Below are 26162 nucleotides of genomic sequence, written 5' to 3'. Positions count from 1 at the left end.
CTTTTCGCATGAAGGAAAAAAATTATATGCCCCTGTATTATAATGAGAACATTACAAACAAATAAAGGCAATTGTAGCGTCAGGAGGATGTTAGATATGTTGTTAATCAGTCAGATACATTTTCCATACGTGAGTTTGTTTGTTTGAGTGGGAATTTCTTTTGACAAAGGTTAATATGTTGTCACAGGCGATAGGAAGTCTGCCCACCCCTAATCCCGCCTCTGGAGACTTCTTGCCATTTGAAGGCTGCGGGGGTGGGGTATTCCACTTACACATTATTCGGAATGTATTTTTCCAACTGTCAAGTGTTTGTGTTGAGATTAGTGTAAAACGTGCACAGATTAAAGGATTTATATTCATAAGCTCTCGTGCGTGGGGAGGAGAAAACAATACACTTTGGGAGAATTGTTTTATTTGAACCATATTAGTATGTATATGATTGGAATTTATTCAACGTGAACTTAACTTATTGTGCTCATTTTAAGCTAATAATAATGTAAGTACTCACTCTTGAGTGCGTGGTTTATGATCGCAGGTGTGATTCTGAAAATAGAATGTTATTTAAAATAATCATTAATGGTTTTCATATCTCTTAGAGTTTTTAGCAGAATTTAGGCCTTGTTCACATTCAGAGTAAAAAAACTACCCACGTCTTTATCTAACGCCAATGACAGCCACTTTGCGGCAACAATGGAGACGTTTTTTAGCGCCTGTCATTTTCTAGAAAATGATTTTTATTGTTTTTTTAATCCCTTCTGATTGCAACTTTGTGAAACTTAAACTAGGATATTATTTATATTTATATTTGCGGTAATAAAGAGTGAAAATCAATATTTCTTCTACTAAAAAAATTCACAAACTAGTTTCTTGATTTATTTCGTAAATACTAAGATCAAAAAGATATCTATCTGGAATATTATAGCAGAGTATTTAAACAAAGTTAATGAAGCGTTTCAAGACTAAATTAAGAATCACATAATTAAAATGCCGGTGTGCAATAGCGTGGAATGGCCCACTAGAAATTCGGAAGAAGGCCCTGTCTATTTGTAGAGATTCTGGCGGAAGTAGGACTCAGGAACTATCAAGCCTATCACAGCCGTCGTCCTTAGACTTAATCCCTCTAAGGAGTGAAGGGTGGGAGAAGGGGGTGGGGTGTGAGAGGCTTAAGCGTCCGCCCGGAAAATGAGGTGTTAAGTGCTGAAATCTTAACGGTTTTCTATAATAAACTATATTACGGGGGCCACTTTATACTTTACTTTTAGCTCTCCTTCGTGAAAGCGCATTAACAAATCCGAAATATTAATCCATTTGACATAAATCTTTTATTAAAATATTTGATAATTCATTACAACCCTCTAAAATTTGGTGTCCTTAATCAAAGCTCAATTCCGGAGGAAAATCCAGTGGTTTTTTTTTATCATTATTCAATTTTTTGCATCCTGTTAATGAGAAATGAAAATTACATACTTGTTAGAACTTCAACATATTAAAACAAATCGCATCTCGTAAAGTTTAACATTCATTCAATGTGCTTACTAATTAAATTCTGTAATCAAAATTAAAATACCTCCTTACTTTTGTTTGATGAAATAATCATTCATGAACCTACATATTTTGACAATAAAGACGTGTTTAGATCCTTCAGAAATTTTCATTCAAACATATGTTTTATTTCACAACTATAAAATGCTTTTGAGGGTTCAATTGAAGGACGAATTTATATTATGATATTAGGATTATTCAAAAGGGTTACATGTTCTGGATTTGGTTTCGTGTTTGATTCCCGAGAAATGGGTTGGCAATGCCAACGTTTCACATTATGATGACAAAAATAACAGATTTTCCAGTAATTTATGTTTTTTGCACGCGTGACTCAATTTTACAAGATAGATATGCCGGGATATTATCCACCTCTATCCATCAACATGAAGGATGAAATTCTTTTTTTATTTTTATTTTGTAACAGCGTAGAAACTTGGGATTTTCGCTAAAACTAGATTTTGTAACACAAATAATAATAAGTCCTCTTTGGACCTCCATAATTCTCAGATAATTCAATCATGGGATGATGTAGGGACGCTCGAATTGTTTCGTCGTTTAGAATTAATGCTACTAGCATAAAAGGGAAGCAAGGCAGTAACATTATTATAATATCATGAGAGCAATTTTATATATGATAAAATTATACGTGTTTCAGAAAATGAATTGATGCTGCAATTTAAGTCTCGAAATGAATGAGGGAGGAAGAAAACGGTAGATATAATCGGATTAAATTAAGTAATGCATAATTCAATCATTTCTGTGAAAAGACAATGCGTATTTATCAGATAATAATAAATAAAAATATATTAGTTATTGAAGAACGATTTTTTTTAAATTGTATTAATGGTGAATATTTTTCAGTTTAACAGTTACGTCGCGTGCGTTTTACATTCTTATTAATATAACAGAATCAAACTGAAATGTTATCAAACTCTCGTATGTGCTATATGAGAACTGGATATTCTAAGTTTGATCTTGCAGCTAAAGTCAAGATTTTAAAAGGTTTTCTATTCCGCATTACGAAATGAAAAATCTTTCAGAGGCGATTGTAATTTTATTTTTTATTTTCCCCGTTTCCAGAATTTAAATTTAACTCGAAAGAAAAACATTTCCAAAAATAAACCCCAATGGTGATCTTTTTTACCTGGAATGGGTGTTAAATTAAATCCTCTGGTATCGATTCTCCAATCCAGGCCGCTCGCAATCGCCGTCGAAAGTACATACATTGGTCGACATTCTTATTCTTGAGTCTCGTCGAAGTTACATACTTACATACGCCAATCTTTAAAAATCATTCCACTCGAACAACGAGTGGGTCGAATCACTCGTTGTTCGATTGGAATACTTTGTCGAGAATCGAGGCGTCCTAGTTCCAGTTTTAATTTTATATTACGCTCCAGTAGACTTCAGTAGAAAAAAAATCTATTTATTTTTCAAAAATTCTTTCGAGAATTTTCAAATGATGCTTAAATCCCGTTAATAATTCTGGTGTATTCCAAACTACTTTATGTATTACGGGTTTCAGGAAAATTTTGCTTGAAATGGTTTTAGCTACGTTGAATAACCAGATTGAATGTCCAGATACTTCCCAGTCTTCCACTTCTTCATTTTATTCTCTTACCGACATCCTTCGGTTTTTCAATATTTATTTACTTAATATCAGCGGTATAAATACACCATCAACAATAAATCATATACAATGACATCAAAAAATATAAAATAACAAATACATGCAAAACTTCTGTAAAATTAATATTTAATGAAAAGATGTGATAGTATAGCCTTCTTGTACCTACATTCCATGTAGTTAAATAGATCAGCCACATCTGCGTATCTACTACTAGTTATATAGGTACATTTAAATATGATTTTGAAACGATTAGCTCTCGTAGGTATATGAAATTCACTGAAGTTAAGTAAATCTGGGCTGTCTATATTACTATTTAAAATTTTGAAAATAAATATTAAGTCATATACAATTCTTCGATCTTAGAGTTTCATTAAGTTCAATTCTTTCACCAAATAATTATAGTTTACGCTTTCAATGGGAATACCGATTTTAAAATTAATGTGTTGAATTTTTTCGATTGAATCTGAAAGTATTTTAAAATAGATAGAGGACTAATATTCGCCTTGATTTCAAACTAAAGAAGTATATAAAATTTAAAGCCTCTGGAATTTCGAAGAATGAAGCCAAGCATTTTCATTCCCTTATTATTAATTTTAAGATAAATTTTGTTAAGAGTACATAAATTAAGTTGCATGTTTAAGTTACTTTGTAGACAAATACAATATTTTATGGTGATGTAAGTATTTATTATAATACTAAAAAGGGGATAAATTAATAGATTTAAAAAAAATGTTAACCTAGTATTTTTAGTATTTACCCTTTCATTACCTGAGGAAAATGAACATAAAATTAATATCTCTTGATATTTTAAAACAAATCGCCCCGTATTTTGGGCATCACTTCTGAAGGTTTTTTCTCATTGCGTTTTATGCTAGGTCGCAACCTTAATTAAAGCAACAAATACTTTAAAAAATATGACTATTTTGATGTTTTTTAATGTTATCTTTATATTTATGCATGTTACACTATGAAGTCATATATATTTTTTTAATTGAACAATTTCTTTTTCTGCTTACTAATAAAAACAACCTATGAAAACTAACATATAAAAATAATAAATATTAAATAAGAAAAAAATCTAAATTAGTTACAACAAAAATGTGTGTACCAAAAATTATCAAACACAAGTTTACATGTGGTATATTTGTGGAAATAGAAGTGCGGTACTCAAAGGGTTAAAAAATGTTTATTGCCCAAACCCTATTTAACTAGATATTTTAGTTTCCAATACATATTGTCACCGAAGAATTATTTTGTATGGAAAAATATTCCCCTCTGAATATCTGACATATTTACATTTCCCCATTGTTTCTAAAACTTTGTTTGTTGTATTCTTCCAGATGTCTGGTTTGAGTCCAGTGGGTACCTTGGCCTACATAATCGACGAGGAGGCCCTACTCGTTAGAGTGACGAATGGCTGGCAATATATCGCAGTAAGTACCCCTCCCCCCACCCCCCTCTGTGAACACACCCTTAAAAATATTTCAGATTGTATCGTCGGGCTGATTGAGCGATAGCCGCAATACATGTTAATTAGACTATTTCGCACGTAGCTACTTTTATAAATAGATACTAAACATGCATTTAAGTTGTATTTTTATCAGTAGATAATTTTAAGATAGGGTGTATTTCATTGTAATGTAATATGTTGAAATTGCCATAAAGAAATATAGCTGAAAACGTATAATTGCTGCTTTTGATGATAGGATCATTTTAACTCAGCTAGTTAAAATTATTATTTGTTAAATAAAATGAAACATAACACAAGAATCCCAACTGGTCGGGAGTCAGTTAGTTTATGGCGTTCCCAATTGTGGTATGTTGTGATTTGCTTCAAATTAAATCACAAAATATCATTACCAAGAGTTTATCAAATTTCGATTTTTTTTTTGTAGAAAGTCAATTGTAATAAATGATTTACTATAATATGTAGATAAAGGTTTGTATTGTATACCTATATGTTCTCAGCTTATTTATAGCTTTTTTGTAGAATATGTATGTTCATATTATTGTACATCAAAAAAGTTATTTTGCTGCCAAACAATTTTTTTTTCATCTGTACTCCGTCTCGTTCCAGCAACACCGCGTCTACGAGAGGGAGCACATATCACATGATCAGTGGCGTATCGTGTGATTGATTTTTTTTTATTGAATAAAATTGATACACAAATCTTTCTTTCAAAATAAGGAGGATCGCTGTTTGAAGTCTTTTGGGACATCCTATGTATGCTCGTGTCCTTAAGTATTTAACTTTATAGTAAGTCGTAAAATAATCGTAGCACACATCCTGGCATTACTAGCCTTATATATTTTCAAATTCATCTCATCGATTAATTCAATACTAAATTGGCTAGACATGATTGATCCATTAGATTTAGATTATTCGTGAAGTTTGAAAGTTTAAAGATAATAATCCCTGGCCAGGACAAGAAATATTCTGCCAATCTGAGTGGCTCTAAATAAAGTTATATTTCTCTCAATAATTCATCAGTAATAGACATATTTTAAATGTAAAATATAAAAACCTTTTTATTACCATACGTACGTACAGAATTCTCCGAAATAGATTCCACTACAAAATACGACCCAAATCCGTCTTTAAATTGGATACCCACACCATACGACCAGTTTAAAACCCCTGCATTCGAATATAATATATCTACTTCATAATATTATTTAATGTAGGCTGAAATTGCCTTCACAAATTGATAATAATCCCCCACACACCAAGAAATTTCTTAAGAAAGTTATTTGCAAAATGATTTTATATCATAGGCTTTGAATAGAGAGTATTTATTTAGTCCTTGATAATATTGTAATATTGTAAACAATCATGGATACATTATGCTGAGTACTTATTTAACAAAATGTAATTAATTGGTTTCCGAAGAAATTCAAATCATCTTTTGAATACACTATTTTAATCACAAGTTTTCATCAGTTTTGATATTGACTATATTATTGTTTTTTTCAGATAATAGCTTCAGCTTAGTTAAAAAAAAAATTTCTAAGTTATTTACTTATTTAATGTGTATGTACCTTTTTAATTACTAATAAACTAATCATTGCGCTAAAAGATAATACTTACAAATCTAAATGAAACATGAAACAAAACAAGACACAGAAAATTAAAAAATATAAACGTCACATCTGGAAATCGAACCCAGGATCTCTATCTTACCGGGGCAATGTCTTTATCCACTCGACCATTGGGACCTAATTAGTATACGTCATATTTGTATAATAATTAGGTCCCTCTTGTCGAGTGGAAAAAGACGTTAAAAAGACATTTTTCAATGTTATAAACCATCGAAAGTTAAACAAAAGTTTGTTTAAAATTGAATTAACTAATCAATGGATATTTTAAATTGAAAAGTTATTGTTTTAAACCGATATTTTCGATCCACTGCGTGCAGCATATAAATTTTGATTGTATAATTAATAATTGATTACTTTGTAATTGCAAAACCAATTACTTTTAAATTACAAAAAATTGAAACATCTTAAAAAGGGTTTCACATCACACCTAAAATATTTTTAAATTACTTGAATTAATCTAAATAATGTTGTGCGTACTATAAATTTGTCAGTACATGTATGGTTTAAATGGGACACCCTTAATTTTTTATTACGCCACGTACAAATAATTATTTTCATGATATATTATTTGAGGTTCTGTGCCTTTTATTAATCTCTTAATGTTTCGGTAAACAGCTGGGGTCTGTCCTGCCCATCGCCACCCCTGCACCGCCCACCACCGCCCCCCCGCAGCAGCGACCGCCCTTCGAGGCCTCCAATCTCATCAACAACGTGCCCATACCGGTAGAAGGACCTAGCGTGAGTACAACCTATCCTACTCTCATTAATGCCATCCTGGTAAACTGTTTTCCTATTATGATTCTCTTCAAGACTAAATTTTGTTTTACGACTGATTACCCTTTGGTATTGAAATCTCTCCGACATCAAGCGTAAGTATAAACTCTGCTTATATTTTAATGTGTTCCTAGTAATCTGTTTACCTTCTATGCTTTCTTTTATAACAATGGTTCACTGAACATATATACTTAACAAGGAACTTAACTTGCTCTTTGAGGAAGTAGATCAGTTAAAATGTCGTGATGTAGCTTGAAGTTCTTATGCCACCGGGAGATTTGAATGTACTGCAATACAAGTGGCGTCTAGTAACTCTGAATACCTAGTTAATGATTTTTTTTTATAATACCTTGGTTGATATTAAAACCAATGTTCGGAATAAAGGAGAAAAATCCCAGGAATATTGCAAAGACACATTTATGGTGTAGAATCAAAGTGATTAGCGCCTTATAGAATTGTACATTGATGATTATGCGGATAGTCGGTGTCTGACAAAAAATGACGATGTATATTTTAAATTGAAACTCACAATTAACAAACCATCATAGATCATAATCATGGCCTGGATACGACAGGGAAAGTGTTGAAAAGAATTAAGAATAGAAAGTGGCCAACTCAAAGTATTCTTTCGTTTCGGGTAGAGATGGGCGATTTTATTTTCCTGGTTACATGGAACGGTTGAAATTATTTCTCCGTTAACCGATTAATTAACCGGTTTTTAAAAAGAATTTATAAACAATTATTTTAAAAATTATTTTAAAATTTTTGAGAAACTGGTTCAATTTTTTTCGGAATTACTCTAATTTAATTTTTATTTTATACTAAAAACAACTAGATAATAACCAGTTTCACATCAACCTCTGGTAGCTAGAACCGCAGTAACAATACCGAATAACAATCGACTTCGAGCTGCGTCACGAGACAATTTTTTTAGAAAAATTCCTGTATGAGGAACCCTGTTAAGTATACATTTTCCACGAACCTTGGAATTGAAATAGCATAAGTAGAATATCTGCTTCTCTTATCTATTCTCTCCTGGTACCCTGGTAACCTTATTTTTACTTTTTTGGTTATCGTTGTGATAAAAACTATTGCATTCTTTAAATCCCAACATAACAATATCAAATAATCAAGTAATAATAATAATCAAGTTATTAACCAATTTTCGCGATTAATTTTTATCGTCAACCTTGAACTAAGTATGTATTTTATTCTCCCTGACAACGCGGTGATAACGAAAGAACAAAAAAGCCTACAATGTATTTTTATATACTCCCAGTAAACAGTTAACTACTACAATAAAAACAGTAGAGCCTCATCATAGTCATTCATATTTCTACCGAAAATAAGAATTTACATTGTCAGAAATACTTACGTTTATTTGCTTTTTATATATTTTTGGAAACATTATTGGTTATTTTAATGACGGTGCTAGCTTTTAAGAATTGAGTCGGTATTTTTACTAAAAATAAAGTCTACATTTTAAGTAGGTACTAAACAAAAATGGTGAGGTGGGTGCTATTTGATCACCTCTCCTCCAAGAAATGGTTTAAAAAATACATTAGAAATAATACTGAAAACTAAAAGTAAATCACTATGATAAAATTTTCTGATTTTGAGATTTGTGGAAATTACGCAGTAATTTTAAATGATCATAATGCTATGTTAAATTGAAATTTAAAATTTTAATGAATATTTTTCTGATCATGAGGGTTTTTTTTACGTACAAACAATAGGGTAGACCGAGGCTATTCGGATCAGGTGAGTTATTCGGATCAAGCTAAGCAATATGGATATATCTCGGCTATTGTAACCAAATGACAATGAAAGAATTTAGACATAGCTTCCCCATCTACCGGATGCCATAATAGTAAAATTACCGATATTACAGATTGCGTGGGTTGACTGCTAAAAATCGATATGTGTGAAGATCGCACAAGTTACGTCTCAAATAAATGCCTGATGTAATATTGTTCTCTGCGTTCTTAGTGTTTTTTCTGAAAAGGTAAGCTATTTAGTCATGTTCATATGTTATATATTTATCAATCAAATGCACAGTACACAGAATTAAAGCGCAATAAATTGCATTTTGTATGATTTTGTACTTTACTTTGAGTAAATATCATATTAATAAATGTGAGGTTAAACGGACCGACGGTGGGGGGGCTATTTGGATCATATTTGAATGCCTTTAAAATTCGATGCGTTAATTGTTTTATATTTTTATTTGAAACAGATGGTGCGCAATTATGTGAAAAAGACAACTAATCTATCATGGTCGAAAATTGCAATGGATGAAGCCGTTAGGAAAGTAAAATCCGATGAAATGGGATTACGCAGTGCTGCTGTGAGCTACGAAATCCCATACACGATATTACAAAGACATACGACTTCAATCACCGGGATCATCTCTAATCCAGGAGCAAGACCTACAATAGATATTGAATCTGAAAAACAGTTTGCGGAAAGATTGGTTTATTTATCTAAACGTGGATTCGGCATTACTCCAAAAATGGTCAGGAAATACGCCTTTGATTATTGTAATCGTTTTGGTAATAAAGCTCAACGAAGATTTAATTCAGAAGTTGGAATGGCAGGTCAAGATTGGTTTCATCGTTACGCGTCATCCATACCTCTCCATAAGAAAACCAGAAGGACTATCTCGAGCAAAGATTAACGGAATGGATCCAGACAAAATTTAAAAATTTTATGACACACTGAAAAAGGTAATAAGAGACTGTCAATTACAAGGAAGGCCAGAATGCATTTATAATATGGACAAAACCGGCATGCCCCTAAATAATCGTCCCGTATCAATGACAAGTGTCGAGCGAGGTCAAAATGTAACTGTTTTGGCTTGTATGAATGCAGTTGGATCATTCATACCTCCATTTGTCCTGTATAAGAGTAAAAGTAAGAAGGATGAATTTATGATTGGAATGCCACCAAAAACCGCCCAAAATTACAATTCAAAGGAAAAGGTACCCCGGGACTTAAAGTTAAAAAATCTTTCATAACAGCTTCTTCGTCGGCTTCAAGAAAGTGGTTTTGAATTTATTGCAATGAAGCTTTTGTACATCCTGCAAAGGAAAATTGGATTCAATGTTCTTCTTGCAAAGAATGGTGCCACAAAAAATGTTACGACAAGAAAGTGTTTAGTAAAGTTTTTTATTTGTGCGGTGTGTAAGCCAATAAGAGTGTAATAAGTGTCATAATACTTTCATATAAGTTATGGGTTCTAAAACCTATTTTTGGTTTTTGTTTTTTTTTCATACTTAACTATTTTTTCGGGTTTGATCCGAGTAGCCCCACCACTGATCCGAATCACCACATATATATGGGGTGATTCGGATCGGTGGAGAGGTCTACAGTAATAGTCATATGTTTTTTTTAAGTTACTTAATGTTTTGATCATTAAAATTAAAACATATAAAAATGATAAAAGCTTAATATTAAATAAATTTTTTTTTCGAAAATGTATTAGTTTTAATTTTGTTCAAGAAAACATAAAAAGTGATCCGAATAGCCTCGGTCTACCCTACGCGATTTTAAGTACTACTTAGATGCTGATTCATCAAATTCAATTAAGGTTTTAGAGTTGTAGCGTATATTTGCTAGTTTAAAAAAAAAAACAATACGTGAAATAAAAGTTTTTTTACTAAATTTATTTTTTATATTAGTATTTGAAAATGTATATTTTTAAGGTTTTGACTGAGGATCAAACCATCCTTCTCAGGAACTGGAGTCAACCGCGCTAACAACTAAGCCAAATTTAGATTGGGTAGGACCCTCATTTATTTCTTATATTAACTAATGTAATGTCATCAAATTTCAGAGCTAGCATACATGTCCTTGAGTGTATGTATGATTGACACTAAACTATATGATATGAAGCATAGTCATCGACAACGAGTATATCTGCCGAGTTTCAGTTGGATCGGATGCCGTGAAGTGGGTTAGTTTCCACTTCCAAGATCTGCATTCATTCATTCGTTCACGAAAACAAAATCGAAATTCGAATAGATGTATTTAAAAATATTATTTATAATTTTCTTAGTTGATTCTGTATAAGTCTAAGTATTAAAATCTATGATTGAAAATATATATATTATGTCGCTTGGCGATCGTTTTCGTGCTGAAGAAAACCACTCCATTATTTATGAAAAGAAGAATTAGCAAAAATGTTATCTCAAAACAAACTAACAAGATTATTCTATGCGTTTTATAAATCAGCAACCCATGCATAGACCCAGGGATGGGTAAATTATTTAGGAACAGAATTTTGTATCGGTCATTGTAATCCCTATGCTGTATCATTCCCAAAAATTTTCTTGGAAAATATACCATATTTTTATGTGGTATTTGTTTTTCATTATTGTTCGATAAATTTCCCCAGAATATATTGTTTGTGTGTTAAAATATTTTCACCGTTTCGGAGAAATGCACCAATTTTAAATTGTAATTTAGTGCACCCACCTGCAGGTAACTTCAACGAAATTTCTCTTAATTATTATCGAAATCCTCGGAGAGCTGGCACTCTGTGAGTGTTTTCGGTGTTCGCCCAGGTGGTGGCTGCTAGCTGTATATTTTTGCAAGATAACTTAACTAATAAAATTTCCAAACGACAAATTTACTAACGGTACCTCAAGATGGAAAATCTTATAAATATATAATTTCCATGTTTTTTTTTGTACAAAAAAATTTTTTTCACTGTACCATAGAACTAAATAGAGTTTTTGATTGTACGTACACATTAATTAATAGAAGCATATAAGACTTTTGGAGGCTTAAAACACAGTTTATTATTTAGGTTACACAGATCACAATAGCAAAATAGTCCCAGTATACAATTTTCACGAATACACATTGAAAATAACATTTACCGACTAGGCAAGGATTTATACAGGAATATTGTGGATATATCGTCGCTGTGAAATCAAACCGGCATATCTGCAAAATGCTAGTTTTTCACCAGAGCGCTTTAAAAATTTCGCATATGATATTTTCCTTTTAACGTCCGTTTGGTTCACCTCAAAGCCACCTTATGAATGAATAAAATTTAGACAAATACTGCTTATTGAAGTAGTAGTAGCAAATAAATCGAAAATTGCTTAAATTAAGAGTAAAATGCAGATATGCCAGTATGGCTTTAAAATCAGTGTAATATTTGCTTTTGTGTCAAAGTGGCTTCTTCTTTTGAAACCTGTTTTAGGTATAAAAAAAGATAATGATAAAAATAATTTATTGCTTCACAATTTTTTTATAAACAATTAACATAAAACTGCTCTTCCCTATGCTGGTAACTTCAAAGTTTCCCAATCGTTTATGGAAATCTGAATAAATTGACGGTATTATCCCGGCGGTAACTAACTTTAGGAAACCATTTTTCTTCTTCTCATCAATGGTCTCTTGGAATAAGCTTGCATCAGAACAGGATTCACGCTCCCATTGCCCCGTTTATTCCTTTTCTTCGCCTCCTCCCAGGCATGTGATCCGTAGGATGTTTTGAAGTAAAAGTTGCCGTCGTCTTTAATTAGGTACTTTAAACCTTCGAATGTCCAAAATGGGTAAAATTACCTGGGTGTCCTTCAGAGCTTTTAAATCAAAAAGTCCTCATGACTCAACTCATGAACCAGGTAAGGCTTGCCGTTTTCATGGCCATGGCATATTGGGAAGGTAAGTATATAGGTCCGCTTCGGAGTGCTTTTTTAACTTATTTTTCAATGGTTGAGTGAGCCGAATCCACCTTGTTTTGGGTGTGGCCCTTTACTAAAAATTTGTGAGTGATAGATTTTATGTTTTTTACTGTTGTAACAGCATATTTGTACATTGCCATCATAAAGTTATTTTTTTGTTGTCCACAACAATTATCGTTGTAAAAGACAACGTCTATTGGACAGTCAGCTTTGTCATTTAAATGTTGCAGTCATTTCAGCACACAGCTCCCAATCTCAATAACGCTTCATTTTCCCTGTGTTGGTTCACTCTTCCACGGGTTTTAGACTCGTATTCCTCACCGCAGTTTCGCATCTTTCAGTTTGCTAAAGTTTTTTTTATTAAATTTGCCTATTTTAATTTATTTTTTTAACCGGGAGAAATTTTACCCGGGTCAGACATTTTGGCATATATACCGGTTTGTTTTAGTTGAGGCTGCTATAAACGCTTTTGTTAAGTGCAAACCGGATTATCTGCCAATAAGTCATATCTGGGTAATAATAAAAATGTACTACTGTGAGATAATTTAGTTTTACTTACATGATGGACGCATTTCCCCCTTGAAAGTTTTGAAGCAACTGGCGTATTGTGGAATAGGTCTGTCTTCTGCTAAAAAAAGTGGCGATTCCCGCGTAAATGCACACCGGCCCAACGCCATCTGATAGATGTTTATTCAACTATATGACATGCCGGTTCGACATAAGAATAGAAGGGAAAAAAAAATTTTGACACTAATAACTCAAAAGCTCCATTTTTGCACATATGCCGGTTTGATTTAACAGCGACGATATATAGGATAGTAATTGGAAACAACAAAATAGAATCGAGTCGCGGCACAACTGTTCGGGACTAGCCTAGGTTTGCTTGGGGGGGATTACTGTCTCTCAAGGGCTGTGCGCAGCACAGGTAGCCAAGAAGAGGAGCGCGCCTTTAGCGAGTCTTCAAGTCGGTTGCTTAGCAATGGTAGTAGATAGCTGTCCTCAGAGGGCCATGCATAGCACGGGTAGCCAGCTGAGGGAGGGTACTAGCCAAGGCGAGCAGACAAGAGAACTGCACTGTGCTTAGCAATGGTAGTAGATAGCTGTCCTCAGAGGGTCGTGCGGAGCATGGGTAGCCAGCTGAGGGAGGGTACTAGCCAAGGCAAGCAGACAGAAGAAGTGTACTGTGGCAGCGTAAGAGATGGTCGGCCGCGTGGTGGGGGATGCGTAGAAAGCGTTCTGCGCATCTCGTTGCCTGCGTGCAGCGTGGCAGGGACAATGCCATATGGGGAGAGAGAGAGATGGTGTATTGGCAGTAATTTACCGCGCGCTACATCCATTGTATTCAAACCTCTGTAAGATACATAATATTGTGGGTAAAGGTAGGTAGTGACAATGAAATAAGTTGTTGTAGGCAGTGGCGGCTCGTGACTTATGTGTGTACTAAATAAGGAAGTTGAGTCCATTTTTTTATCAATGTTCGCTTTCAAACTTAAATACAGGTATTTTTTTTTAAAGTTTGTTTTCATAGTAAAATTAATTCTCAAAGTTTAAATTTTACTAAGCCCGCCAAAACGAGCGGAATCCGAGCGGTAAGAGGCGAGGTGTGGGTGTGACGTCATTCAAACTGTGAGAACAACGTCGCTTAAACATTTTGTATGGAAAAAAAATTAATTCTTCAATAAGGAATTCCAGTAATTTTTTTACCAACGTTAACCGTCTATTAGAATTGATGGTATTAAAAAAAAACAGAAAATTGATTAAAATTTCATAGTTAAATTAATATTTTAAGTTAGAATATTTGCTTCCCCCGCCCGGCACGGTATTGAAGACGCTATTTGCTGACCACCGCGCAGAAAAGTAAAGACCAAAAGTAAAATACCGGCTTATAGCCCAGTTCACTGTGAGACTTTTCTGCGCGAAGTGTAATCACATGAAATGTGACATGTATAATAATAAAAACTTCTAAGCGATGCAATAAGCAACATATTATTATAAAGCACTATACGAATATGTATCTTTAGAAATCCATTTCATATAATAATAACAACAAATACCTACATATATTTGACAATAGATGGGAGCTATTTTTTTCACATGGATCCTATTGACAAAGGGTTTTCTCCGGGAATGCAGCTGGTTTTCAGCAGTGCCTTATTATATGGTAAACAAAAGATGAAATATTTAAAAGTCATCACCACATTATAATGAGTAGAGAATAATTATCATGTCATGCGAAATCAATAAATATACCTGCACAAAACTAGTGAGGTAATGACGAAATGTCCGATGGGTAGAATACGTATTAGAATACGGGTAAAATGTATTATATTTATCGTAACGTACAAATGAACACAATTAATAATTTGATATACTTACTTGGAAGCTTTAACTCCACGACTGGCTGTGATTTGACCCAAATAAACGTTTGGCCTATACACCTCTCTCATCTAAACCGGCCATCTCTCATGTAATCGAAAGAGATGCACCATAGACATTGCGGTGACTCGTTCTACGTACGTCGTACAAGCCACGATACAATACATGTGACGTCAGAATTCTTTCGACCAATCGTGGAGCGTATTCAGTTTATTGCTATTTAATGCTTTTTCAAGAACGTTTAACTAATTCTAAGAATAATAATATAGAAATATATTTATATATTTAGAATCGATATTTTTTGATCTACATGAACATATTTTTTATAAGTCAAAATATTTTTCACTCAACTTCCTTATTGCTAATATTGCAAAAAATTGCATAATTGATTTGGTTGTAGCTGAAAACGTCTTCTTTTTTCGAAAATTCAATTTTTCGTATGAAGACTTTCAGAAAATCCGTGCGGCGCACGGTAAAACTGAAATATCCTGAAAATCAAATTTTCTAAAAATAATTAATAATCGTTTTATACTAAATAAACAACATAAATTATCACACTCGATAGTCACGAGCCGCCACTGGTAGATCACTGTGTTTATTACGCAGACAGTATTGATGTATGTATCACGTCGGGATGAATGTAGGCTAGGTCATATTATGGCTAGATGAGGATCTGTGCTCACTGATGTTGTGGTCAATTGCTAGTGAAGATCACGGATCTTCCTGATCCTTTAATGTGATGCTTGATACCGTGGATGGCGGAGATGAATTTTGGCAAAATTCCTCCAGTCCGATGCTTGACACCGTGGGTGGGTGGTGGAGATAAATGGTGGTGAATTCCGGAGTTTGGTCGCAGCAATAGGTTAGTGACTCAACCCCATGCAGGCGGAGACTTGGTGATGAAGTCAGCTAGTGGTACGCAAGGCCGGATGCATAAGTCGGTCTCAAACGGCCGGTGCGCGGAGCGACGTAGTCCAGCGATGCGATTATTGCCAGTCGAAATTGTACATGTGAGTCTTGAACTGAACTGGTTGGCGCGGTGCATGACGCAGCGTTGACAAGCAAGGTGTCGCCAGGAGCAAGAGTGGGTGAGTTCTGCTGCCCTGAACCGTGTTACTAGTACTAGACTAGACTAGGGGAGCTAGCGGCAGGCTATGCCTTTATATAAGCGTGCGTCTAGAAACTGTGGAAAAGCCCACGCGTTCTCGTCGCAAATCGCAGAAATGAAAATAAGGGTTCTTTTTAATCCGTTTAACAGTGGAAATAATGTAAGAGGTTTAAAACAAAATATTCCTTTCAATTAAATCACCTTTAGATACTTAATTTACGGTGTGTTTAATATTTACCATGTGTTGCTTATGCGCATTTAGATAGATAGATTAGATAAAAAATTCTAGCACTCGAGAATATGCGTAATCAGTTATCCATTCGGACTCCAATCGTATTTCAGTTTATATATTTCGTATTCTCATTTGGCTCACGCTATTACAATCTTCTTGCGAACCTACTTATTTGGAACTATGAGTATCAACAATCTGCACTCAAAAGCTAAAAATCATAACCGAGACCATTTAAATAGCTTTGTACATTGAGCTAGAGAATCTCGTGTACAAAGAATCCTACAACGCAAATACAAGGAGAGCAAATTAGGTTTTAACAAGGTTTTCAAGAGTGCTTAAGCATCTCTGGCAAAGTCACAAGCACGTCTTGCGATAGTGACAGAATCATGTAAAGCTATCAACATTATTAATGTATGTTCACTAGGCCCTAGACTAGTTCGTTTTCCTTCATTATGAATCTGAGAAAATTTCAAAAGTACGATTTTTGATGTAGGTACCTACACAATATTAATTTAATGTATACGGTGTTGTGTAGAATTATAGACGATCTACATATTTTAAAACGAAGAAAAAAAAAAAAAAAATAACAAAGAATGTATCTGCAGGAGTTCCACAAGGTTCCATATTGGGACCTACACTATATATAATTTATGTAACTATAATGAAAAAACTTTTCTCTTTTGTTAAACATTTTGTATTTGCAGATGATACGGCATTGATCATATCACATAAAGATCTAAAAATTGCTATTGAACTCATGCAAATTGACTTTAACCAACTTTGTAAATGGTCACATGATGCAGGACTATTAATAAATGCTAAAAAAACCAAAGTTATGCATATAAGATCACCTAATGCCAGATTTCAATTTAATCCTAATATTATTTCTCATAGTTTTAATTGCATCCATAAAAATATCCCGACTAATTGTAAATGTGAAAGCTTAGAATTAGTTACAGAATATGTCTATCTTGGTGTTACAGTAGATTGCTTTTTCAAATGGGACAAACATATTAAAAAAACCTGTAAAAGACTCAGATCAATTGCTGGCAGAATGTACACATTAAATTTTTTCCTATCAATTAAAACACTTAAAATAATTTATATGTCAATGGCAGAATCTATTATAAGATATGGATTAACCATATGGGGAAATACTAGTATAACCAATCTGAAACAAGTCCAAGTTGTACAAAACGCAATTGTAAAATTACTAGTCGTCCCTAATATTTTTAAACAGAGACATAATACACCGTTGCTGTTTCAGAGTGCCAAAATTTTACCTGTTAAGGCTATACTATGGCAAAAAATCATAATTCAGTATATATTTACCCCACAGCATAAAGAAAAATTAGAACATAAATACAGTACTAGATTCACACGCAATGACGGGTTAATAGTTCCGAAATTTAATAATAAATACGGACAGAGAACGTTTGAATACAACATACCGAAGATATTTAATTTATTACCTGACACTATAAAGCAATGTAAATCTATGAATAAGGTTAAATATATGGTGAAAAATTGGCTATCGGAAAAAAAATATTTATTTTAATATGTATGAAAAATTGTATGAAAAAATTGTTAATTCTGTAGATATAAGATGTAAATTATAACTTTAAAAAATGTATTTGAAACTAACTTTAAGCACCTGTTGACAAGCCAATTCAATCGGCTTAGCAGGACTTGTTTGTTGATATTATGTATTAACTATTTATTCAATAAAAAAAAAAAATAAAAAAAAATAAAAAAATAAATAAAAAATAAAAAAAGAGCATACTTATTAGAACGACCACATATACGCACACGTGCTTGTAAAGAGTTTTGTTACAACTCTAGACGGTTGAGTGAAACTAAGTTTGCAGCTCACTTAACATTTTTATAAATTTGAATTTAAATGTAATCTACTAAAATTCTAGTAGAATCTAAAAATAAATTAAAAATTATTGGAAAAGACCACAAGCGAAAGACGATCTATTTGTTTCAAATAAATAATATATTACGTTGAACGGAATTAAAATTCTAATAATTATTAAAAATGTACGACTATTTTAAACAAATTCGACATTTTGGTCAGTTGATCTGATCCATATTTTGAAGGGAATATGAATATTCTTTGAACCCTCAATCCAATTAAAAATTCAAAACATTTATTTTGTTCTCAAAACAAATTTATGAAACTCCGTTTAAACTTTACTTTTATAATATATTCAATAATATTATTATTCAACTTACAAAAAAAAATGTTTATTTATAAAGAAGTTCTGCTGTGTAGGTGTTATGTGATAGCTGTTTCGCCTTAAGGTATTATCAAACTGTCCGTTGTTATCAAACAGTTTAATAATGCCTTCACAGGGTGAAACAATTGTCACGGATAATAATAATTACACAGCAGAACTTGTTTGTAAGTAAACTGATTTTTTTTGTAAATTAAATAACAATATTATTTGTAAATTAATAACAATCAGTTATTGCACGAATGCAATGTTCGAGCGTCTGAGTTGAAGCAAGAACATTTGCAACATTCAATGTACCTACCAAGAGCTAATACAGAACAAACTGAATGCATTATCGGAAGAATAAAAAATTCAAAGACACCGGGCGTGGATCTAATTCGCATGTATGATCTAAAAAAACATGTTAAATTATTTAGTCCTATAATTACTCACCTAATTAACAGAATTATTGACACAAGTCACATTCCAGCTGAACTAAAATGCAGCATCATAAGGCCCATTTTTAAAAATGGAGATCACACCGTAATAAATAATTATAGGCCTATTTCCTTATTACCCGCATTAGAAAAAATATTAGAAAAATATATATCTATAAATTTGGATAAATATTTAAATAATTTGGGCATTATTGACGAATGTCAGTATGGCTTCCAAAAACAAAAAAGCTGTGATAAACTGCTCGAAAAATTTTCCAATTATATAAATTCAGAGCTTAACTCAAAAAAACATGTACTAGTATTATTTATTGATTTCTCAAAAGCTTTCGATACACTCAGCCATACACAATTAATCAAGGTACTCGAAATCATAGGAATCCGTGGTAAACTCCTATCATTTTTCAAAAACTATTTAACAAATAGAAAAATGTATGTAAAGATTTTGAATGTAATGAGTAATTTTAGATTTATTAAATCAGGGGTGCCACAAGGGTCAATTTTAGGACCAAAATTATACATTATATATGTAATTGCCATGTCTAAACTTTTTAAAATAGCCCGTAGATTTATTTTTGCTGATGATACTGCACTAGTTGTCTCTAATGAAAACCCTGAAATAGCTATTCAAGAATTACAAATTGACTTTAACGAACTACTTAAATGGTCTCATGATGTAGGATTAATTATTAATGTCAAAAAAACTAAATGCATGTATATAAGATCACCGAGCTTGAAAATGTGGAACTTACCTAAAATAACTGCACATAATTTTGATTGTATACATAAAAAAATGGATAATATCTGCTGCTGTGAAAAAATTGATTTTGCAAACGAATATACTTACCTTGGCATAATCGTAGACAATAACTTTAAATGGGACAAAAGTGTGATCAAAATTTGTAACCAGCTCCGATGTTTGGCGAGTAATTTTTATAAATTAAAATTTGTATTGCCTCGATGTACTCTCAAACTTATATATCATTCTATGGTCGAATCAATACTTAGATATGGAATTCGAACTTGGGGACACTCGAGTAATATTAATATTAAATTCATTCAAAATCTACAAACTGCTATAATTAAAAAAATTGTTAAACCTAGCATTTACAAACAAAGAAACAACTTAAAATTACTGTATGGCTCTGAGGGCCTACTCCCAATTAAAGGACTTCTCTGGTTTATTATAATTATGGATAATGCGGGAAAAAATGCGTACAAAAAGCCATTGGTGCATAGTCACAAAACAAGATTTACTGAAAAAAAAGGCCTAAAAATTCCACTAATATCAAATAAGTATGGTAGCAGAACACTTGACTATTTGATACCTGTGATTTATAACAAATTTAACGAAAACTTTAACTTGAAAAATAATGAGGAACCCTGCCCTAAACTGACAAAAAAGTGGTTAATAAATGAACAAAACGTTTATCTATCCTAAACATTATATTTGGTATTAATATTTAAACTTAAGCTAATGTGTATTATGTTATAACATTAAATGGTAGAACCTACAGACAAGCTGATTGTCACAGCTTTGTGGGACTACCCATATCTTATATTGTATTAAATGTAATTATATTAAATTTAATAAATAAAAAAAAAATAAAAATAAATAAAAATAAAAAATAAATGTTTTTATCAGAATATCAGATTAAAACGGTTTCTTGGTGCTGTTTTGTTCAATCTTTATTTTTGTATTTAAAAGTAATTACAGTAATTACCAAATGCCAAGCTTTAGTAAGCTTTAAAAGCTCACTTGTCAACATCTAAGAAAATATTTTCATTTGTATTTCACAATATCCAAAACGGTAAGTATTATCATCAATTTGATACTTTTTGCAAAACGCTTTCCATCAAAAATATCACCACATAAGTTATTATCATGCTGTCAATTCGGTTTTAAATATTTTCATAGATATTTAAAAATAATTTCAGCACGTCAATCTGGCATTATTGGTAAGTAAATACCCAGAAAACAGTTCCAAGAAAGTAAATATTGGTCCCGGGTGACAATATAAAGCACTTGTGATGAAATCATTTCTGAACGAACCCATGTTCATTCGTAACAGGCAATACAGTGCTTGGCGTACCACAAGGTCTTGGGTCGGTACCACCTTGGTAAACAATGATGAGTAGTATTTAAACAGGCGGTATCCACCCTTAATAATGTGGTCCTTAATAAAACATCCCCAAGCGCTAATGCTCCTCAAATGGTTTTCCGTTTTCAATTTACACTACCTACATTTATATAGGTATGCTTTTATATAGGTATATTAAAATTCTTTTTTTTTTAAATTACACTACGTATTATATTAATAAATTCTTTATATATCCCTCTTTAGTAAAACTAAGTAAAATGATCTTAAATGCCTGTATGTTGTGTAATGAAGAATAATATTTAATACAGGGGTCGGGAATGCTTTCACGTATTAAAATTCGTACTTTAAATTAATTTTCGAATTTTTAATACTACTTAAGTAATTACTGAAAATAAACCTCATCTATTACTAACAATTTTTGAGATATAAATCTTCAATTATATGATTAAAGAAATTTAGGCTGTACATATCAATAATCACGATTGATTTAAAGTACCTACCACGTAAGCACATACAATGTACGACCTTCATGACGCTTATGAAATTTTAAAATCAAATATATTGTCCGGTCAGTGGCTGAGTTGGCATCGCGATTGGGTCCCACCCAGGCACCGTGAGTTTAATTCCTCGGCCTTTTAAGTCGTCCATCACAACGCAAGCAACATGTTCCGCTTACGTTGTCAGGTTTATTCGTAACTCGGGAATATTTTTCGTTCTTTTTTTAATATACATATATATTATTTTTTAGGGTTTTCCTGCACATTTCTAGAACTGTTACTGATTCTATTTTGCAATCAAAGGTATCGTGAAAGTGCTTTATATGGTTTAAAGAAAAATATGTGTAAAGTTTGGAAGTCGTTGAAATGAACTGAAAATGAACTGCGGTCATGAAACATTTTTTTCTACAGAGTGTATATAAATAAAAACCTTTCTTTTGTTTATCGAATCGTTTCATAAACGGAACCCGGGCCCTTTCTCTTCCTCCGGGTCCCTTCTGAATCATTCATTACAATTGAACCATTGTTTGTGAAAAGGATGAAATTATAATGTAGGTACTTTTGCAGTGAAGCGAATTTTATAAAATAATATTTTCTCATGCCGTTGGTACTAAATGAAAGGCTTGTTAAATATTTTAACCAAAAATTATGGAAGTTTTTTGTTATTATTTTAATCCTAAGTCATTTCTAAGGAACAATTTATTTTCTGCTTGAGTAAAAAAATACATACAAATATTGTATTATTTAATTTTGAAGGTCACATCTTTCTTTCTAATCTAATAGGTTTTTTTTACATTCGCAATGTTCACCCACAATACAAAGACGTACCAGACGTAGACGTAAAAAAATACCATTATATAGACATTATCTGTCTCTTTCTCTCCGTTTCTATGTTAAATTTTAATTTCATGGTATCGCACCGCTCTTTTATTCTTTTTTTATATTTTGTCTTACTCTATATTTGTATATATAAGCAACACTATAAATTTTTTATCTGTTTAATTTGTACCCTAATTATGTTTATATTAAGCAAAACCGTTCGGTCTTATAAAATCAAACAAATTTCTTGGTTATAAACTAATCTATTGTTTTATTTCAGTTGTATATCGAACTAAGAAGTGACTGATTTGTACCAAAATATAAATGATTTAATTAATTTGTTTATTATTATTTATTTATGTTTCATTTCATTAGCAATCATTTCGATGCCTACTAGCTTATACCTTGATTTGACTATGTAACCATGACATAGTTTTAATAAGTGTGATGTATGGTAATAAGTTGAGTATTTAAGATATAGATGGCACTAGTCATAAAGCTTACTCCAGAGTACGACAGATATCGCTAGAGTGTAACAATTACTTGTTAGATGAGATTGACAGGGTACCCTAGGGCAGTGTTCCGCAAAGTGTGCTCCGCGGCACACTGGTGTGCCGTGGCCATTTGTAAGTGTGCCGCGAGTCCCGCGTCACTTCTCACAAGTGCTCTGTAAATCGGTCTAAACTTTTCTGTGCGGCGCGACGGCCGGAGTTGGCGTGGGTGGGACTCGATCGCTGCGAAGTGGCCGTGTGCTACGCCGCTACGCTACATTATCACGTGTGCTACACTACATAAGTGGGGTGCTATTGCTACATTATCACGTGATGTGCATATTATCTGCGCACGAGCTATTGGGGTGCATGCGCGTGACAATATAACATTACGAATTCATGGAGCTTAAAACTGATCGGACACTAAAATTAAAATTTTCTGAAACAGAGTTAGCACATTTTTGGCTCCACGTAAAAAATGAGTATCCACTGCTGTCAAAGCGAGCTATTGCAATTCTATTACCATTTGCCACGACCTATTTATGCGAATTGGGGTTTTCAACTCTCACAATGATAAAGTCAAAAAAAGAGAACGCCTGAGGACGATCGACGAAGAGATGCAAGCAGCGTTATCAACGATTGTTCCAAATTTTGATCGTCTGTGTTCAGTTAAACAGGCTCACATTTCGCATTAAACATATTTTCATGTTATATTGATTTTAACAATAAATATTAATAAAATATTGTTTTTGGTAAATTTTGGTTCGGAGTGGCCACGCTTATTACGAATAATTTTTAGAAAAAAACTTTAGATATGCCGTAATTACTATAAAAGGAAACTTTTTGGCTTGATGGCGGCGGAAAAAGATGCATTTTAATAATCAATTGCGTAAAATTAAAATTCACTTCTCGAACCGATTCGGTGACAGTTCGCGGTCATTCCGTCACTGTTATGTGATAAATATCAATCATAATTACACAAACCCGGCTAGACAAACCCTGCTTTGCCAAACAAACCATTCAAAACCTGGGATGTTTTTTTAAATTATGATGACATGCAGCTTTCGTAGTTTAACCTCAAAGTTCGCCGTTATTCGTAATAAGCCTAGCCAATCCTATCCAAAATTTACCTTGTTTTTTTTTTCTTTGGTGTACCGTTAAAATTTCTTGATTAGTTAGGTGTACCGTGAACATAAAAAGTTTGCGGAACACTGCCCTAGGGTAATGAATAATTTGTGACGTAAATAAACACAATTGTAAGTAGAACCTTTTACTTTTTAACAAAGAGTGCCCAACACTTAAATCTGCAAAGTAAGGCAGAGATTAACTATATTTTTGACTAAAATGAAATTTATTCGAAGCGTGTTGAATTTTATATCCTCTTAAATAAATTAATACTAATATAATATAAAGGCGATGAGTTTACATTGTCACCGAGAATATACAATCTTTTCTAGATCATTTCTCAGGGAAAAGTTTTAATATAAACCTCTTAAAGCCTTGTCGAGATTTACCTTAACCTTGTGCGCAAGGTCTCGTAATTCCTTCTAAAAGTCTAAAAATTAGGTTAGACAAGTGACCTATTTGAGACATATGATTAGCTATTCTATGCAACATCAATATAACACAACAAAATCCAACAGAAGGTTTCAAAAACTTAGAAATTATAATCGACAAATTATTACAAAATTAAACCCGGTTTTTTGGATAATGCGACGAACACTTAATAATTTCAAAGCTTTTTAATTCGCGCAGGCAGAGGCGGATTTGCCCTTAGGCCTATGTAGGCCCGGGCCTAGGGCGGCCAGATATTAGGGGCGGCCAATTGTGACAAAAAAGTCACAGATGATAACAAGAAATTACTTCCTAAATACCTAAATATTCTACGTACGAAATGGCGATATGCAAGAGCGTGTTCACACACAGCACACAGCGCGCCCCCACGCCCCGCAGCCGCCCTCGCCACACCTATCATGCTCCGTCGCTCGCCCGGCTCTCTCAATCCGGCCCGCCACGCAGCAGGTGGGCAGACGTATCCGCCGCCAAGACCTGGACAAATCTCACCCCATGAACCATGAATGATAATGGCAGGAAAATTAAAACGGTTTTTACCCTAGGAACTTACTGAAATGTTTGGATACTCCTGGTCAATATGATGGGTACTGGGAAAGGGGCGGCTACATGGTCTGGGGCCTAGGGCGGCCAAGACTTCAAATCCGCCTCTGCGCGCAGGTTAACCACTTAAAAGTGTTAAGGTTTAATGTTGTCTTGATTCGTAGGTACTAATAATTACGTAACCCCCTTATTAAGTTTTATTGCTGTGTATGTTGGAGTCCTAAGCTTATCTAAATACTACATTATATACCCTAATAAAATTCTGCCTGCTTAGTCTTGATATCCGTAAATTAATGCGTTGTAAAAATTTTGTAACACTTTTAACGTAATAATTTCAGGGCTCATTAGATTCTAACTAACTGCCAAATGACTTTCGTGACTTTTACTGCTTTTAAATGATAAATTATTTTTCATGCTAACAATCCAGTGGTTCCCAAAGATGGTAAGTATTATAAGTTTATTTTTAACAATGTAGTGAGTAGTACCATGAAATAATTACAAATTAATGGATAATTTACACAGCGCTGTTTTTGTGAAAAAAAATCACATCAATGGCGCTGGTTTTATGCTTGTGTAAGGTTATATGATTTGTGTATTTACTGTTAACTAAGTAATAAAATAAATGTAATAAATAAATTGTTCGAAATGTTGTTTCAATGAAAAAAATTGTAATAAACTTCTTTAAGGCGATGCATCACTTCGTGTAACATTTGGAATCGGGCCGCTAACAATAACACTCCTTATGTAGCTGGCTATAAGGTTTAAATTCCCGCTTAACACCAGCCGCATATTTGATTTTCGCAAGAAAGAAACATCGCCAAAAAGAGCGTTTTATTTTATCTTGCGAAGTTCAGGCACATCTTTTACGATAATTTTGTAGAGAACATAATTTGCCACATTATACAATAAAATTATAAACGAAAAGGGTTCGTAAGTAGAAGATTTTGAACTTAAAAGCGACTTTCATATGCCTGATACTTTCTATTATATATTGTGTTCTGAGTTTA

The 26162-nt window shown here is 33.0% G+C and overlaps 1 protein-coding gene across 11 annotated transcripts in view; it reads left to right on the top strand.

The window, feature by feature from the left end:
• The window catches only part of Mp (collagen XV/XVIII-type protein multiplexin), an 895293-nt gene that overhangs the window by 846950 nt on the left and 22181 nt on the right, over positions 1-26162 (top strand). For 8 of the 11 annotated variants that reach the window (XM_089633234.1, XM_089633230.1, XM_089633231.1 and 5 more), the window contains 3 exons: positions 4513-4605; positions 6887-7009; positions 25583-25597. In XM_089633234.1, the coding sequence (XP_089489360.1) occupies positions 4513-4605; positions 6887-7009; positions 25583-25597 (231 nt within the window). The remainder of the gene's footprint in view (positions 1-4512; positions 4606-6886; positions 7010-25582; positions 25598-26162) is intronic. The other 3 variants (XM_089633232.1, XM_089633236.1, XM_089633240.1) reach the window with 1 other exon arrangement.

The sequence above is a fragment of the Hesperophylax consimilis genome, chromosome 7, assembly GCF_061612785.1.
Source record: "Hesperophylax consimilis isolate HC1 chromosome 7, BYU_Hcon_1.0, whole genome shotgun sequence".
NCBI lineage: Eukaryota > Metazoa > Arthropoda > Insecta > Trichoptera > Limnephilidae > Hesperophylax > Hesperophylax consimilis.
Note: the sequence above shows the minus strand (reverse complement) of the source record. Positions and strands in the feature narration are given on the sequence as shown.